Consider the following 20,084-nt stretch of genomic DNA (forward strand, 5'->3'; position numbering starts at 1 on the left):
ACCTTCATACATTTGCACGGTTGAATTTAGTTTGCATAGGGACCTTAAGACCTTCGGCATCCCAGCAACCTCACTTTCCCTTCTCAAATCCTGCGATCATCGCTACACAAGATGTAGTGGTCTCGATTCCTATCCAGCAATGTGGGGTGATGCTGCCTTTTTACCCTTTTGTGAAGGCCATCCTCAGACATTACGATGTCTCTCCCTTCCAACTAACTCCAAACAATTATCTCATAATAATAGGATTTTATGCGATTTACATGGAATATGTTCAAGGGAAACCAACAATGGAGGACTTCAGGTATTTTTATGACATAAAGAGCGTTGGGCATGACAATAGTTTTTATTGCTTTAGTAAATGGGCTAACTCTGAAATTGACAGGGTAGAAGGTACGGTTTCCAATATGGGAGATTGGAAATCCAAATGGTTCTACGCATTTTTTTTGATAAATCAATGAATTGTATTGCACAAATAGTATTTACAACCTATTAGCACCCAAACAAGGGCCAAGAAATCTATACACAATCAATTTGCAATCTATACATTTCAATTACATTTCCATTATAAAGCAAAAACCCAATCTCTATTAATATTCTTGACTTTCCTAGGCATGAACATAGCAATCTGGATCTTTAGAGTGCCTTTTATGTCTTCAATTATTCTAGCAGGATTAATCAAAGACTTTTTCCAAATCACAGCAATCTTGGACTTCCACAAGCTGTACACCAAGGCTGCAGTTGCAGCAGCTAATACTTTTTTCTTGAATTTCGAGATCCTTGCTTTCCCGATCCACCTGATCAGTTGAGGGAGATTGCTGGTTTGGGCATGCCAGTTCAGCCAATTCTTCACCTCCAGCAGGCAGTGTCTATCAATCTTGCAATCAAAGAACAAGTGTTGACAATTTTCAGGATGAACATCACATAGGCAGCAAGTTCCATTTACCTTAACGCCAAATTTGATCAACCTGTTTTGTGTTTTTAGCCTATTCAGCATGGCCAGCCACATGATTACACTATGTTTAGGTGTGTTTAGTCTAGCCCAAACTTCATTACACCATTTCAACTTACTTGGAGAGGGTTGGAACAGCTTGTAACCTGCTACAATAGAATATTTTTTCCTCTGAAATACATTATGATCTGTTAAAATTCTGATTTGGTCTTTGAGGGCTACCATCTTCTTCCAGTACCAACTAGAGTGTACTAAAGTAGAATAGCTCCACCAATCTTGGTTCTTGATGTAGACACTATGAACGTTCTACGCGTTTAAAGTGCTAGGAGTTAGAACTGACTTCAATCGACAACCTAGTACGTTGCATATCTTGACACTTAGCATATATTTTTATTACCTTGTATAGTTGCTAATGTCTATTTTTATTAATCGCAGATAGACCGGCTCGACCTGTACTAGACCCTGCCCGTAGAGAGATCGCTGGAGTTTTAGGTAGCCTACCTGTTCAAGATCGCGACTGACAACTTCTGTGCACAACTACAAAATTGTGAGAACACAAGATCATCCTTGAGAACACCAGTCTTCACCGAGAACCAGTACACAAGGAGCCTTCTGAGAAACAAAAGGAAAGAATAGACAAGCGTCTATCCAAACAGACGTCGAGAACAACATCAAGTAACACGTTTGGCATATAAACTTTCTTTTATGTTAAGAATAAGTTCTTATTTATGATCTTCTTGCAGAAATGACTTTCCTAAAGCAAGCTCCAACTTTCAACCGAAAACCTAAGGTTTGTACTGCGAAAACTTCTCTAGTCATTCCGCGGAAGAGGAAAAGTGACGCTGTTCTTACGCAGGTGGCTGACTCGTCAAAGAAGCAGCACAAAACTGCCCAGGACAAGGGGAAGAAAGTTGTGATCGATCCTATTGTCAAGGCCCACGACTTCATAGCCCTTCAAGATAAGTTTATGAGCAATGAGTTCGTCTCTAAGGTCGAGGGGGTTCCTACCGAGGACTTGATGCCACGCTTCGCAGAATTGGCATCATAATTGATGACCATGTTCTCACAGGCTTTTGTTTTAGGTTCCAAAGAGCTTGATCTTCTGAGGAAGGAGAATTCGCTTCTACAAGACAGTGTAAAGAAACTGAAGCTGGAAGTGACCACAAAGGGAAAAGATATCAAAGATCTTGGAAAAGCTAAGGAGCAGGCAGAGGAAAAAATTCAAAGTCTTCGAATCGTGAGTTGATGAACTCGGTCGCGACCTTGAGAATGAAAAGGAGACCGGGAAGAAGCAATATGATCAGGTTGTCTCTGATTACATTTATACTACCTTGTCCAAGCTGCCTGACTTTGACTTTGTAGTTCTTGGAGTGGAGGTGGTTGAAATAGCCGATGTATTTCGCGCTATGTGTCCTGCTGAGACCCAGGGACTTGGGGGAAAATATTTTTCTCGAGGATGCTAAAAATGCGAATGCAGAGGAAGTCCCAGATTGTGCTGCTAGCAAGGTCGCAGATGATCCCAGCACTCATGCCCCTTAGTTTTTTCCTTAAATTCTTTTGTATTGTCAAACTTCCTTTTTTTTAGCAGCACATGGGTACTCGCGTTTTGTACTTTGAAAAACTTATTTAACTTATGTTATCAAACATCATATCCTTTCGAGGATATTTCTTTTGCATACTTATTTAGCGGTACATGGGTACTCGCGTTGTTAAGTTGCATTTTTAATTAATACTTATTTTATTTTTGCAAAAGTTTTGTGGATTTATTCACAGCTTGGTGTGATGATTAAAGAATACAAACTTGCGAATAATGTTGATAAAAGTTTTTGAAACTTCAAAAATTTCATTAATTAATCATTAGTACAATATTAATGGTTATACCCCCTATACTTAGTACATTTTATGAAATAAATTGACTAAGTATAAATACATGTGAGTAATATTGATAGTAATACTTTAAACTTTCTCTATTCTAAGCTCTTTCAATGGTTGTACCGTCGAAATCGAATAATTGATAAGTCACATTACCGATTTTTTTAGCAATTAGATATGGCCCTTCCCAATTATTGTCGAATACACCATGTGCTGAATTACGCGTATTAGGCATAACTTTATGCAACACTAAATTTCCTACTCACATGTTTCTTTCTTTAGCCTTTGAATTGAAATAGCGAGATGTTCGCTGTTGACAGGCTACATTTTTCAAATGAGCTTGATGGCGTTTTTCCTCCAGAAAATCAAGTTGTAGCAACTAATTTTTTGTATTGTTGTCGATATTGAAGATGTCTTTTCTCAAAGATCCTGCTCCAACTTCAACCGGTACCATGGCTTTGCACCCATAGGAAAGTGTGAAGGGGGTTTCACCGGTCGTTGAGCGAGGAGTTTTATTATATGACTATAAAACTTGTGGAAGTTCCTCTGAACACATACCTTTCTTTTCTTCGAGCTTACCTTCTATGGTATGCTTGATGATTTTGTCGACTGCTTCAGTTTGTCCATTACTTTGAGGATATTTGACTGCTAAAAAAGCTTTTTAAATTCCCAAGTCATCACATAGTTGATGCATCTCCTTACAATCAAATTGCTTACCATTGTTAGAAATTAGTTTATAAGGGATGCCAAACCTATAGATGATAGCACTATAGACAAACTCGCATAATTTTGAGGCCATTATGGTTGCTAGAGGCTTAGCTTCAGCCCACTTTGTGAAGTATTCCACTGCAACTACGACATACTTTACTCCTCTTTTTCCTTTTGGCAATTCACCAATTAAATCTATGCCCCAAACTGCAAATGGCCAAGGACTAGTGATAGAGTTTAATTGGCTAGGTGGCCTATTTACATAGGTCGCTATTCACTGGTACTTGTCGTATTTCTTGGCAAAGCTAGTTGCATCTGCTTGCGATGTCGGCCAGTAATATCCTCGCCTTATAATTTTTAAAGCAAGGGAATTACCTCCGGCGTGGTTGCCGCATATCCTACCATGCACTTCGTGGAGTATAAAGTAGCATTCATTTCCATCGATGCACTTAAGTACAGTTGATAAAAACTTCTGCGATATAGCTTGTCGTCATAAATGACATATCAGGCAGCTCGATATCGCAGTTTTTTAGCTTTGGTCTTATCATCGGGGAGCACTCCCGTTGTGAAGTAGTTAACGATTGGGGTCATCCAGGTGACCTTCTTGATCGTATCGACCTCCATCACCTCTTCTTGATAAATAGTTGGATGGGTTAAGACATCAACAGTAATTACATCTAGAAATTTTGCTTCTCTTGTCGAGGCCAATCGGACCAAAGCATCTGCATGAGAATGTTGGAAATTATTTTACAAGGATCTTAGATCTACTCACAAGTATGTTGATTAACATCCTAAATATGAACTTTCTAAAACGATAAAATAAACACGTATAAAGTTTAAGAAACCTTACATTGGGTGCAGCGGAATTAAATGACTCCTTCCATTCAGATATCTAGCCCTTGATTCCTTTCTGTAGCAGAGCATTATAAATATCTGAACCTGGATCTCTTTCTCTGATTCTTTAGTGCTGAAACTCCTTCTTGCTGAAAGTCTTTCTTCACGATCTTCCTCACTATGGTTGAGGTATCACTTGCTGTGTGTGGGCACTACTCTAACAATAAGTAATTTTCGAAATTGAAGAGGAATAAGAAAGAGAAAGGGTCGGCCAAAGATAGGGAGAGAGAAAGGCTCAGTTTTTTCTGAATGAAAAGTCAGAAGAAAAGTGTTAATTTCCTGAAGCCTTCACTATCTATTTATAGCATTCCACTAGGGTTAGGTTTGAATTATTTGGCATTAAAATAATGAAAATATCAGATGAAAAACCCTATAAAAGTTGCCGGCCTTAGGAATGTGGATTTGGGCCTCACATTTTGCAATTTTGGAGTTTTATCATTTCTGCATCTCATTTTCTCAAAAACGCCAATTTTCAAATTCAACCATTTAAATGCCAATTCTAATTATTTAATAACTATAAATAATTATTAAATAATATTGTCATTTATCATATTTATTAATTGAACCATACAAAGTATCATAATTAACAAATATGCCCCTAAAACTCTTTCTTTACGATTTCGCCCTTACTTAGTGAAAAATTCACAAATAGACATAGTCTAATTTGAGAATTATAATTGATTAATAAAAACCAATTACATGAGTCTTACAAGAAATATTATCTCAACTAGTGCGGGGACCATGGGTCTATATAACCGAGCTTCCAATAAGTAGATCAAGAATTTATTACTAAAATTCACTAACTTATTAATTCTTCGTTGAATCCACGCATAGAACTTAGAATTGCACTCTCAGTATATAGAATGCTCTACATGTTCCACCATATAGACACATCATTAGTTATCCATTGTTATAATCCTAATTTGATCAATGATCCTCTATATGAATGATCTACACTGTAAAGGGATTAGATTACCGTTACACCCTACAATGTATTTAATCCTTAAAACACTTAACCCCGTATAAATGATATTTCAGCTTATGTGAAATGAGATCTCCACCATTTATTTTCGTTTGGTCAAGTTCGAAGGAGATCATCCTTTACTTAATATTCGCCAGATAGAAGCTATAGATTCCATGTTTATGTTAGCGCTCCCACTCAATTGCACTACAGTGTTCCCAAAATGTACGTATCACCCTGACCCAAAAGTAGGCTTAACTAACAAATCAAAGAACACGAATAGCCTCTTGAGATTGAGCGTAATCATAACAGGATTAAGATCATTTGATCTAGGATCAACTAGATATTACGGTAAGTTTAATAAATCTAAGTCAAAGTTCAATATCGGTCCCTTCCGATGCATACTCCATGCATCCAACCTGAGCTTTACTTTAACCAATGCTCTGGAAAGAACATAGCATTTCTCCAAATCCAAGTAAACTCTGTTGTAGATTATCATATCAGTAAAACCCTATGTCTGATAAATCTAGGAAACTTTATTCACATAGTCATGTTTACTTTCCAATGTGTTGACAGCACAATAAACAGGATCAAGTATGTGAAAAGGGTTTCAGATGAATTTATTCATTATGTACATATAATCATGAAATAAATCATGTGAACCATGCAACATTAAATGTTATTTCTGATCTATATTAATAAGTAAATCTGATTATATTGAAATGAGTTTTATTTAGGGCATAAAACCCAACAGAGAATTGTAAGCACGAGGTATTCTACTAACAATTATCTTTTTTAATTTGTGTAATAACTTACAAGTGTAGGAAAGTTATTTGGCCAAATTCCCTCCTCTAGCCAGATATTCTCCGTTGACTTGGCAAACTACGATTTGCGAGTCGCTGAATGCTTCGAGGTATTCAACTTTCATTTCGAGAGCAAGCTTTAACCTTGTGATCAAGGCTTCATATTCGGCTTCGTTATTTGATGCAAGAAATTCAAACCTCAGAGCAGCGTGCACCTTAAATTTATTAGGGCTTATAAGAAATATTCGACCACCTGATCCCTCGCTATTGGATGCCCCATCAACTTACAAAGTCCAACCTTCGCCTGGTGGTACATCGGGGTCGACTTGCTCTTTTGTAATTATTGCCACCTCGTCACTTGCAAACTCGAGAATAAAATCAGTGAGGGCTTGTCCCTGGATTGCCGATCTTTGCTTGTATCTAATGTCAAATTAACTTAGTTCTACTGACCATTTGAGTAACCTTCTTGATGCTTCTGGTTTTGCTAACACTTGTTGCAAAGGATAGTTTGTTAATACCTCAATGTTGTGTGCTTTAAAATAAGGTTGTAACTTTCGGGATGCAACCACAAGTGGAAATGCTAAACGATCCACTTGTAGATAACAGGTTTCGGTAGGAGTGTACGTCGGTCGGTTTAGTCAGTTTATGCTATATTTTATTCAACCCAATGTAAAGATCGGGTTATAAAAATCTATGTGCAACCCTCCCAATTAAGAAAAAAGAAAATAGCAACTTGCCCAATAAAATTTGTCGGTTTGGTCGGGTTAACCCGTCCAAACAGACAACTATTTTTTTTTTTTACATACAATTATTATATTTTAGTTAATTGTAGTAATCAGACAAATAAATATAGATTGAATTTAATGTTCAAATCAACCACCATAAAAAAAAAATATATTAGTTTGAAATTTATATTTTTAATATAATCATATAAATTATACAGTATATAAATATATATAAAAAAACCCTCTTAATTGGGTTGGTCGGTTTAGTTCGGGTTAATTGAGCGGGTTAATATTATTTTCAACCAGCCCAATATAAAGATTGGGCGGGTTATATTTTCATCGGGTTTTTTAGTTTATATTTTTCGTCGGGTTATCTCAATTTGGTTTGGGTTGGTTATTTGGGTTGGGCGGTTTACAAAAATTTATGTACATCCCTAGGTTTCGGAATCCAAAAGGTTCTTGCTCATGTAGTATACTGGGTGTTGTCTACCTTGGTCTTCGCTGATTAGTACTGAACTAATCACGTATTCTGACACTGCTAGGTAGATTGACAAAACTTCTCCAAGCATTGGCTTGGACAACATTGGGGGTTGCCCCAAATGCATTTTTAGGGCTTGGAAAGCTTCCTCACATTTATCACTCCACTAAATTTTTTTATTACCTTTTAGAATCTGAAAGAATTCTTTACACTTATCAGAGGAACGTTTACCTGTGAGACTTTTGACCTCTTTTGGTTTGGTGGGAGATCGCATCTCCACCAATGCTTTTATTTTTGCTAGACTGGCTTCGATTCCTTACTGGTTTACCATAAAGCTGAGGAATTTTTCTGAGCCTACTCCAAATATGCATTTTAGGGGGTTAAGTCACATCTTATAATGCCGCAGGATTCTATACGTGGCTTCCAGGTGAGTGACATGGTCTTTTGCATGTTGAAATTTTACGAGCATATCGTCAACATACACCTCCATTGTCTATCCTATTAGATCTGGGAACTGTTGTTGGAAATTATTTTACCAGGATCTTAGATCTACTCACAAGTATGTTGATTAACACCCTAAATATGAACTTTCTAAAACGATGAAATAAACACATATAAAGTTTAGTAAACCTTACATTGGGTGCAACGGAATAATAGGACTCCTTCCGTTCAGATATCTAGCCCTTAATTCCTTTCTGTAGCATAGCATTATCAATATCTGAACCTGGATCTTTTTCTCTCCTTCTTTAATGCTGAAACTCCTTCTTGTTGAAAGTCTTTCTTCACGATCTTCCTCACTATGATTAAGGTATCACTTGCTGTGTGTGGGCACTACTCTAATCACTAAGTATTTCGAAATCTTAAGGAAGAAGAGAGAGAGGGAGTGGGTGGCCAGATAGAGAGAGAGAGAGGCTCAGATTTTTCTGAATGAAAGGTGTGAAAGTTAAGTGTAAATTTCCTGAAGCATTCACTATCTATTTATAGCATTCCACTAGGGTTAGGTTTGAATTATTTGGCATTAAAATAATGAAAATATCAGATGAAAAACCCTATAAAAGTTGCCGGCCTTAGGAATGTGGATTTGGGCCTCACATTTTGCAATTTTGGAGTTTTATCATTTCTGCATCTCATTTTCTCAAAAACGCCAATTTTCAAATTCAACCATTTAAATGCCAATTCTAATTATTTAATAACTATAAATAATTATTAAATAATATTGTCATTAATCATATTTATTAATTGAACCATACAAAGTATCATAATTAACAAATATGCCCCTAAAACTCTTTCTTCACAATTTCGCCCTTACTTAGTAAAAAATTCACAAATAGACATAGTCTAATTTGAGAATCATAATTGATTAAAAAAAACCAATTATATGAGTCTTACAAGCAATATTATCTCAACTAGTGGGGGGACCATGGGTCTATATAACCGAGCTTCCAATAAGCAGATCTAGAATTTATAACCTAAATTCACTGTCATATTAATTCTTCGTTGAATCCACGCATAGAACTTAGAATTGCACTCTCAGTATATAGAATGCTCTATATGTTCCACCATATAGACACATCATTAGTTATCCATTGTTATAATCCTAATTTGATCAATGATCCTCTATATGAATGATCTACACTGTAAAGGGATTAGATTACCGTTACACCCTACAATGTATTTAATCCTTAAAACACTTAACCCCGTATAAATGATATTTCAGCTTATGTGAAATGAGTACTCCACCATTTATTTTCGTTTGGTCAAGCTCGAAGGAGATCATCCTTTACTTACTATTCGCCAGATAGAAGCTATAGATTCCATGTTTATGCTAGCGCTCCCACTCAATTGCACTACCGTGTTCCCAAAATGTACGTATCACCCTGACCCAAAAGTAGGCTTAACTAACAAATCAAAGAACACGAATAGCCTCTTGAGATTGAGCCTAATCATAACAGGATTAAGATCATTTGATCTAGGATCAACTATGCGATATTGACTTGAATAGATATTACGGTAAGTTTAATAAATCTAAGTCAAAGTTCAATATCGGTCCCTTCTGATGCATACTCCATGCATCCAACCTGAGCTTTACTTTAACCAATGCTCTGGAAAGAACATAGCATTTCTCCAAATGCCAATAAACTCTATTGTAGATTATCATATCAGTAAAACCCTGTGTCTGATAAATCTAGGAAACTTTATTCACATAGTCATGTTTACTTTCCAATGTGTTGACAACACAATAAACAAGATCTAGTATGTGAAAAGGGTTTTAGATGAATTCATACATTATGTACATATAATCATGAAATAAATCATGTGAACCATGCAACATTAAATGTTATTTCTAATCTATATTAATAAGTAAAGCTGATTATATTGAAATGAATTTTATTTAGGGCATAAAACCCAACAAACTCCCACTTGGACTAATATAAAACAAAAAGTCCATTTCAAATAATCTCAACACCTTGATATGCAAATCAAGTGTAGTAGCAGTAAACTCCTCGTAATAGGATCTGAAAAGTTGAATTAAACACAACCTTTTCTCCACCATTACTCTTCCTTAATCACAAAATCATTGATAATGTGAAATTCCTCTCTATATGTCTACTCTCTTTGGGATACTGGATTCTATACCTTTGGCAACTACTTTTGGTTAATCAGGAAATAACACTAGTAGTTTAGGCAATTTGGAATGGTGCCAAAAATGTAAAGAACTTTCCTTAGACTGAATAAGTACCTTTCCTGCAACTTTAACATTCAGTCCCTTTCTGGTAGAGCTAGAGACTTCAGATAGGTTTTTACACTTCTCCAAAATCACTATTCCACCCCCAGAGTAATCACCATCTTATCAGAAAGATTTTCTAGCACAAAGACAAATCTCGAAATCTGATGTGGTGTAGTCTAAGAGTTTTAAATACACCATTATCGACTAACATATACTTCCTCTTCTTAATCTTACGATTTACTTGATTGTCTTCCAATGTTCCTCTCCTGGATTAATCTGATACCTACTCATTACTCCCACTCAACAGCAGGTGTCTGGTCTAAGGCATACTAAAGCATATCTGAGACCTCTCACTGTTGAATTAAGAAATTCTTTCATGACTTTATCTTTTCTGGAATAGTTGAGACTTTTCCTTAGACAAATAAAATCTATGCCTAGAAGTCGAGAGGCTTCTATAGATTGCCATTAGAAAGAAAATGCTTCAGCATCTTACTAAAGTAAGTTGCTTGCATTAGAGTATGTAATTACCAGGTATACCACAAGCCATAGGTTTAGATAAACTCAAACTTATAATACTAGGAACAAGAAGTTTTGTTAAGTCCATTGAATAGACTTATACACGAAATTTCCTTTTATGTCCTTGTAATAGAAAGTTTAGGTTACTCCATGTGAATGGATTAAACCATAGTTCTATTGTCTTTTTTCTTAGTTTCTTATCTTGACAATCCATTACTTGTTTAAACTTACAATGGATTTTAATCACTAGTGTCTTCCAAGTCATAAGATGGTGAGTTCCTAGAAACTCTCCCACTACGACAAGGTACCGTGAATTATGTGTAAGAAAACTAAATGGTATTGATCTCTTCGGTTGTGACAAGACAACAGAGGCAGTCGGATCATCATATGTCAAATAAGATGATAGAACACTTTTGGAATTAAGAAATAAATATCTCCTTTATTTGCTACTTTGTTTTCAGACTTAGTTATTTTCTTAGAAAAGTAGTATTTGTTTAAACAAACACTTTCTTATCTATTGACTATGGGATGGTCCACCCCTAATCACTTAGAATAGCTAACAAACCATGGTTAACAGTTTTAGCTTTTCTTAAGATTTTGATTAGGTCATCAATGAATCTAGTAATGATTTGCATTAAGTATACAACCATTACATCATTCTGAAAATGTATTACCATAGAAGGATTTTGGCAACGACTAGTAACTAATCATCAATATGCAAATCGAAATTTCTGGGGAGGTAAGTTTGGATATAATTAAAAAATCAAATTAATGATCTTTGAACTGCAAATCTACTAACTATTTCTCCACCCCTATCAGTTCGCAAGATCTATAACCACTTACCTTAATGGTTTTAACCATTGCTAGAAATTTATGAAAATTTTCAAACATTTCAAATTTCTTTGCATAAGGTATATGTTGGAAATTATTTTACCAGGATCTTAGATCTACTCACAAGTATGTTTATTAACACCCTAAATATGAACTTTCTAAAACGATGAAATAAACACATATAAAGTTTAGGAAACCTTACAATGGGTGCAGCGGAATATAATGACTCCTTCCGTTCAGATATCTAGCCCTTGATTCCTTTCTGTAGCAAAGCATTATCAATATCTGAACCTGGATCTCTTTCTCTGAATCTTTGATGCTGAAACTCCTTTGCTGATGATCTTTCTTCACGATCTTCCTCACTATGATTGAGGTATCACTTGCTGTGTGTGGACACTACTCATACAGTAAGGATTTCGAAATTCAAGAGGGAAGAGAAAGAAGAAGTGGCAGCTAAAGATAGGGAGAGAGAAAGGCTCAGGTTTATCTCTGAAGGAAAAATAGAAAATTTAAGTGTAATTTTCCTGAAGCCTTCACTATCTATTTATAGCATTCCACTAGGGTTAGGTTTGAATTATTTGGCATTAAAATAATGAAAATATCAGTTTAAATTTCATACAAAAGTGCCTGACCCTATACTAGTGGATTTGGGCCTCACTTTTTGCAATTTTGCAGTTTTACCTTTTCTACATCTAATTTTCTCAAAAACGCGAATTTTCTAATTCAACCATTTAAATGCCAATTCTAACTATTTAATAACTATAAATAATTATTAAATAATATTGTCATTTATCATATTTATTAATTGAACCATACAAAGTATCATAATTAACAAATATGCCCCTATAAACTCTTTCTTTACAATTTCGCCCTTACTTAGTGAAAAATTCACAAATAGACATAGTCTAATTTGAGAATTATAATTGATTAATCAAAACCAATTACATGAGTCTTACAAGCAATATTATCTCAACTAGTGGGGGGACCATGGGTCTATATAGCCGAGCTTCCAATAAGTAGATCAAGAATTTAGCACTAAAATTCACTAACTTATTAATTCTTCGTTGAATCCACGCATAGAACTTAGAATTGCACTCTCAGTATATAGAATGCTCTATATGTTCCACCATATAGACACATCATTAGTTATCCATTGTTATAATCCTAATGTGATCAATGATCCTCTATATGAATGATCTACACTGTAAAGGGATTAAATTACCGTTACACCCTACTATGTATTTTATCCTTAAAACACTTGACCCCGTATAAATGATATTTCAACTTATGTGAAATGAGACCTCCACCATTTATTTTCGTTTGGTCAAGCTCGAAGGAGATCATCCTTTGCTTACTATTCGCCAGATAGAAGCTATAGATTCCATGTTTATGCTAGCGCTCCCACTCAATTGCACTACCGTGTTCCCAAAATGTACGTATCACCCTGACCTAAAAGTAGGCTTAACTAACAAATCAAAGAACACGAATAGCCTTTCAAGATTGAGCCTAATCATAACAGGATTAAGATCATTTGATCTAGGATCAACTAGGCGATATTGACTTGAATAGATTTTACGGTAAGTTTAATTAAATCTAAGTCAAAGTTCAATATCGGTCCCTTCCGATGCATACTCCATGCATCCAACCTGAGCTTTACTTTAACCAATGTTCTGGAAAGAACATAATATTTCTCCAAATACAAGTAAACTCTTGTTGTAGATTATCATATCAGTAAAACCCTGTCTCTGATAAATCTAGGAAACTTTATTCACATAGTCATGTTTACTTTCCAATGTGTTGACGGCACAATAAACAGGATCAAGTATGTGAAAAGGGTTTCAGATGAATCTATACATTATGTACATATAATCATGAAATAAATCATGTGAACCATGCAACATTAAATGTTATTTCTGATCTATATTAATAAGTAAATCTGATTATATTGAAATGAGTTTTATTTAGGGCATAAAACCCAACAAACTCCCACTTGCACTAATATAAAACAAAAAGTGCGTTTCAAATAATCTCAACACCTTGATATACAAATCAAGTGTAGTAGTAGTAAACTCCTCGTAATAGGATCTGAAAGGTTGAATTAACCACAACCTTTTCTCCACCATTACTCTTCCTTAATCACAAAATCATTGATAATGTGAAATTCCTCTCTATATGTCTACTCTCTTGGGATACTGGATTCTATATCTTTGGCAACTACTTTTGGTTAATCAGGAAATTAACACTAGTAGTTTAAGGCAATTTGGAATGATGTCAAAAATGTATAGAACTTTCCTTAGACTGAATAAGTACCTTTCCTGCAACCTTAACATTCAGTCCCTCTCTGGTAGACCTAGAGACTTCAGATAGGTTTTTACACTTCTCCAAAATCACTATTCCACCCCAGAGTAACTACCATGTTATCAGAAAGATTTACTAGCACAAAGGCAAATTTTGAAATCTGATATGGTGTAGTCTAAGAGTTTTAAACATACCCTTATAGACTAACATATAGTTCCTCTTCTTAATCTTAGGATTTACTTGATTGTCTTCCAATGTTCTTCTCCTGGAATAATCTGATACCTACTCATTACTCCCACTCAACAGCAGGTGTCTGGTCTAAGGCATACAAAAGCATATCTAAGACCTCTCACTGTTGATATAAGAAATTCTTTCATGGCTTTATCTTTTCTGGAATAGTTAAGACTTTTCCTTAGATAAATAAAATCTATACCTAAGAAGTTGTGAAGCTTCTATAGATTGCCATTAGAAAGAAAATGCTTCAGCATCTTACTAAAATAAGTTGCTTGCATTACAGTAAGTAATTACCAGGTATACCACAAGCCATAGGTTTAGATAAACTCAAACCTATAATACTAGGAACAGGAAGTTTTGTTAAGTGCATTGAATGGACTTATAAACGAAAACTTCCTTTAATGTCCTTGTAATAGAAAGCTTTAGGTTATTCCATGTGAATGGATTAAACCATAGTTCTATTGGCTTTCTTCTTAGTTTCTTATCTTGACAATCCATTACTTGTTTAAACTCACAATGGATTTTAATCACTAGTGTCTCCCAAGTCATAAGAACGTGAGTTCCTAGAAACTCTCCCACTACGACAAGGCACCGTGAATTATGTCTAAGAAAACTAAATGGTATTGATCTCTTCGGTTGTGACAAGACAACAAAGGCAGTGGGATCATCATATGTTATATAAGATGATAGAACACTTTTGGAATCAAGAATTAAATATCTCCTTTATTTGCTACTTGTTTCAGACTTAGTCATTTTCTTAGAAAAGTAGTATTTGTTTGAACAAACACTTTCTTATCTATTGACAATGGGATGGTCCACCCCTAATCACTTAGAAAAGCTAACAAACCATGGTTAACAGTTCTAGCTTTTCTTAAGATTTTGATTAGGTCATCCATGAATCTAGTAATGATTTACATTAAGTATACAACCATTACATCATTCTGAAATTGTATTACCATAGAAGGATTTAGGCAACGACTAGTAACTAATCATCAATATGCAAATCGAAATTTCTGGGGAGGTAAGTTTGGATATAATTCAAAAATCAATTTAATGATCTTTGAACTGCATATCTACTAACTATTTCTCCACCCCTATCAGTTCGCAAGATCTTTAACCACTTACCTTAATGGTTTTAACCATTGCTAGAAATTAATGAAATTTTTCAAACATTTCAAATTTCTTTGCTAAAAGGTATAATCTAGAGTTGTCGTTTTAAGAATACAACGAAAAACTCATATCCACCGCTGAATGTACATCCATCTGCGAATGAGATGAACTACTTTCAGTGGATATAGGCATATTAACTCTTTGCAGAGATTGATCTTGTCAAATCCACTATGAACAAGATACAAATGCCATAGATTAAAAAAAAATGGTAGTGTCTATTGATGACATAGGTTTAGTTACATCAAAGATTTCTTAGAATACTGCAAGTGGATCCTGGTCACAGAATACCTAACTCATATTCCATACAGTTTTAATCCATTAATAGAAGATAGATATTAAACACTTGAGAAAGTGTAACTGTATTGTATTCTGGAATTAGAAATATAAGAAAATTTCTATTTGGAATCTAAAATTAAAGTCAAAGACTTAAATTCAACCAAATATAATGAGTAATTCTTTCTTGGACCACCACTACTAATTTAATTCTAAGTCTGATTTGCCCATACAAGTAGGAGAATTCTAAGATTGAGGATTTATATCAATTGGGAATAGAATTTCGGGATTATAATCATATGCGTCATATAAAATGACATGAAATGATTTATAGACCATTCATCCAATGATATGTTATTGAGCTAATTCGCAATGAATAAGCTAAGAGGAATTAGGATAATTTCGTTTATAAATAAGAATCCAACGATGCTTCGATTAGCGAAAGACAAAGTAATCTTATTTATGTAATCTTCTTGTTTCATATTGTAAAAATACTAGTCTAAGGTGTCATCAATTGATGAACAACTAGATGTTGCATATATAATATTTATCTTTCGAGATCTTACACTATTATGTATGTCTAATGGTGAAAATCCATTAGGGATTTATCTCATTAGAAAAACAAACATGTTAGACAAACAATGAAGATTCGAAATTAAACTACAACTTAATAACAGAAAATAACATGGTTCAATATAAATTCATACACAATTCAGAAATTATAAACATATAGCAAGTAGGAATGACTAGTGAAAATACTAAAACATACAATCCTAAATAATTTCCAAGGTTTTCAACAACCGATACAAAGGTCCCGGTAGGCGAGAGTCAAAGTATCATTTATTGAATAGAGTTGTCGGCTCATCTAAAATAGAAACCATTCTAGCTACCTTTTATTCGATCAAAATAAGAATCCAACGTTGTACCGGTAGGCGAGAGTCAAGGTTATTCTTATTTTATGAGCTTCCACCATTGTTTCATGTTTTATGAGTTTATCTCTAAGTAGTCACCGTAGGGGAGAGTCTAAATAGAGACGAAAACTCACAAAACACTTATCAAATGAAATCTTACGGTGTTAAATGCGTTCAACGAATAACCATCCATAGGGGGACGAAGTCTAGCGTCTCGAGGTTATATTGAAAACATTTAACTTTTGTAAGACCAACAATGGAGATCGAATATCTTAATAATAATCAAGCTCATTATTTAAAGTGAGTTGTATTTTCTTTGATTCTCTTTATTTAATTTATTTATTTTAAATATATATTTATTTAAAATTTCCAATTTAGAATGAAAAATTCTAAATATAAATTTTAATTTAATATTTATAAATTTTACTTAGATGGATATGAAAATAACATGAATTATTTCCATCTTAGTAATAATTTCTAATAAATATTTAGAAAAATATTCAATTTAAGTTGTTACAAAATTAATATAAATTAATTTACAACTCAAATTTAATTTTCTATAAATATATATTGCATTTCGAAAAATTAAAGTATTTAAGAATACAATTTTCGAAAATGCATGTTAAAATAAAAAATTAATCCTGGAAAAATTATTCTAATTTAATGTTGGCCCAAAATTAATTAATAAAATTAATTTACAACAAAAAATATAATTTTTCTATTTAATTAAATATATAAGAAAAATTTCAAATATTTAAGTATGATGATGAAAATCAAATTAAATATTAATTTTCTATTTAATTAAATACACTAGAAAAATACTTCAAGCAAAAATATCATCGATCTAGATTTTCCTTTGACTAATTAATTCAATTTCTAATAATATACTTTAATTCAATTTATTTTAAATTAATCAATAAATGAAAAAATTATTGATTTAAGTTGATCCAAGAATTAATTAAAATAAATAATTAATTTACAACTTAATCTATTTTTCAAGATAAAATTCGAAATTCTAGCATTTAAGAAATGCAATTTCGAAAATTGATTAATAAAATAAAGAAAAAATATATTTTGAAAATTATTTAAATTTAGTTGAAAAAATAAATTTCAACTAAAAATAATTTTCTATTTAATTAAATGTCATGAAAAAGAAATATTTAAGTATGATGATAAAAATCAACTTAGATATTCAATTTTCAAATTAATTAAATGTAATAAATTCAAGAAATAAATAATTAAGTGTAGAGAAGGCTTAATTGTTAATCTCTAGTTTAATACTAGGAAAAAATATACTTAAAATAAATTGTACCAAAATTAATTATATAAATAATTAATTTCACAATGTATAATATTTTCCTATTTAATATTAGAAATAATAAGTAGTGTAGAAATAACTATCTAGAAAATATCTTATTTGACTAAGTATCTTTTCCACAAAATTTGAAAAAAATATCTAATTTAAGTTGTATTAGAAAAAATCTAGAACTTAAATATTTTTCAAATTTAAATTTAATTAAATATCAAAAATTAAGTTGTAACCACTTAATTTGAAAATATTCCATTTTAAGTTAATATTCGAAAAGATATTAACTTAAAAAATATCTAAAGAATCTTAATAACCAATGCCTAAAATTCCTCAACTTAATTTTAAAATTTGAAATTCAAAAGATATTCAGATTTAAGTTGTTTAGTTGTAGATAACTAATTATCAACTTAAATAAGAATATTTAATGAAAAATTTAAATTAAGTTCCAGAAAGAATCTAGATGGTTATAATTCTATATTTAATTAAATACAAGAAAATACATATAGTTTAGCTTAGAATAAAGAATTCTTTAAACTATAATTTTCTTAAATTAATTTCAAAATAAATGAAATTAATTATGTTGCTAATCAATTTTATTAGGTTAAACTAGTGTAATTAACCTAGTACAGTTGTTCAAATCAGGCAAATGGGCCTTCACAATTGGGGTGGTTCATGTGAGGGGGTGCTGGGTTCAGTATGTCGTACCCACTTCTATGGCTCCCAACTCTCACACAAGGCCCAAAAGAGAGGAATTTAACCTTAATAAGAACAACTGTTATTAATTGAATAGGCCCAAAAACTAAATGGGCCTAAATAAATTCTATCAAGAACTATGATAATTTATTTTAGCAACAACAACCTATATGCATCTATAATAAAATTAAACATATAGGCTCACACAGGCACACTTTGGATGGGTCCTATCATGTTGCTAGGTCATACACAGATGAAAGAAGATTGTAAATATACCTGTTACAAATTATTAACTTGACCAAGGGAGCCATCAGATCATTAGATCTGGCAAAAAGTAACCATGGCTATTTGCAATTAAGTAATAATAGATTTTGAAAACTTACACATAAGCTAAAACACATACTCCTGCAACAAGGTTAGCTGGATAGTTGGATGTAGGATTTATTTAATTTTAAATTAAATATTTAATTTCGAAAATAATTAATTAAATAATAAAAAAAAATTCGAAAAATTTAAAAAAAATTTGAAAAATTCGAAATTTTAAAAAAATTTAAATTTAAAATTAAACCTACAATTTTTGAAAAATTAGGTTTCAACCAACCTAAATATCATTTCAAAAATTTGCTAACTACTTTTAAATTTTAAATGTTATTTTATAAATAAAAATTAAATAAAAAATTAGAAAAGATAAATAAATATCTTTTTCAAATTTTAAATGTAATTTAAATAAATAAAATAACAAAATTTAAAAAATTAGCAAAATATCTTATATCATTTAAAAATTACATGATTATAAATATCTTATTTTTAAATTTAAAATAAGATAAGATATAATCAAATTTTAAAATAAGATAGATTTTTAAGCAAGAAGATAGATACTAATTCTATTCAAATTCAAATTACACTAATATCTTGAATTAAATTTAAAAATTATTAAATTAATTCAAAAAGATAATTAGAATTGAATTAGGAATAGTAATAGTATAAATAAAAAACTATACCAAAAATCGGAAGTTAATTCCATGAAAAAGCATGAAAAATCGAAGAAAAACAAAAAAAATTGTGAACTGTACGGACAGTTTCGCGATCGCAGGAAAATTTCACCACAGCCCCGATTTTTTCAAATCTTCAAAAATTCATAACTAATTCAAATAAAATCGAAATTGAGTTTTGTAAAAGGCTAACTTGCTTAATTTTTCCCATACTATCCAATAAAAATAATTCCAGAAACAAAATCGCAATTATTTTTCACGAAAATTTACAAACATCAATCAATCATCAAATAACACTCAATACAACATCATACCATCCAAAGGACATACAAACAATCATTTTAAAGTCCAAATTTCTTGCAAGTAAATCAATTACCATGGCTCTGAGGCCAGTTGTTTGAAATTATTTTACCAGGATCTTAGATCTACTCACAAAGTATGTTTATTAACACCCTAAATATGAACTTTCTAAAACGATGAAATAAACACATATAAAGTTTAGGAAACCTTACATTGGGTGCAGCGGAATATAATGACTGTTGGAAATAATTTTACCAGGATCTAGATTTACTAACAAGTATGTTGGATTAACAACCTAATATGAATTCTAAAACAATGAAAATAAACACATATAAAGTTAGAAAACCTTACAGTGGGTGCAGCGGAATAATATGACTCCTTCCGTTCAGATCTCTAGCCCTTGATTCCTTTCTGTAGCAGAGCATCACCAAGATCTGAA

At 32.5% G+C, this 20,084-nt stretch overlaps 1 protein-coding gene across 1 annotated transcript; it reads right to left on the bottom strand.

Moving 5' to 3' along the window:
* Window positions 1-562: 562 nt before the first annotated feature.
* LOC115720379 (uncharacterized) lies at window positions 563-1,006 on the bottom strand. Its single transcript, XM_030649531.1, has one exon. The coding sequence runs from the start codon at window positions 1,004-1,006 to the stop codon at window positions 563-565; it is 444 nt and encodes a 147-aa protein (XP_030505391.1).
* Between the last annotated feature and the right edge of the window lie 19,078 nt (window positions 1,007-20,084).

Source organism: Cannabis sativa, chromosome 2 (assembly GCF_029168945.1).
Source record: "Cannabis sativa cultivar Pink pepper isolate KNU-18-1 chromosome 2, ASM2916894v1, whole genome shotgun sequence".
In the NCBI taxonomy this organism is placed as follows: domain Eukaryota; kingdom Viridiplantae; phylum Streptophyta; class Magnoliopsida; order Rosales; family Cannabaceae; genus Cannabis; species Cannabis sativa.

Bases quoted from the DNA above. Each gene is read 5' to 3' on its own strand.
- LOC115720379 (XM_030649531.1), bottom strand. From the start codon at position 1,006: ATGTGGCTGGCCATGCTGAATAGGCTAAAAACACAAAACAGGTTGATC.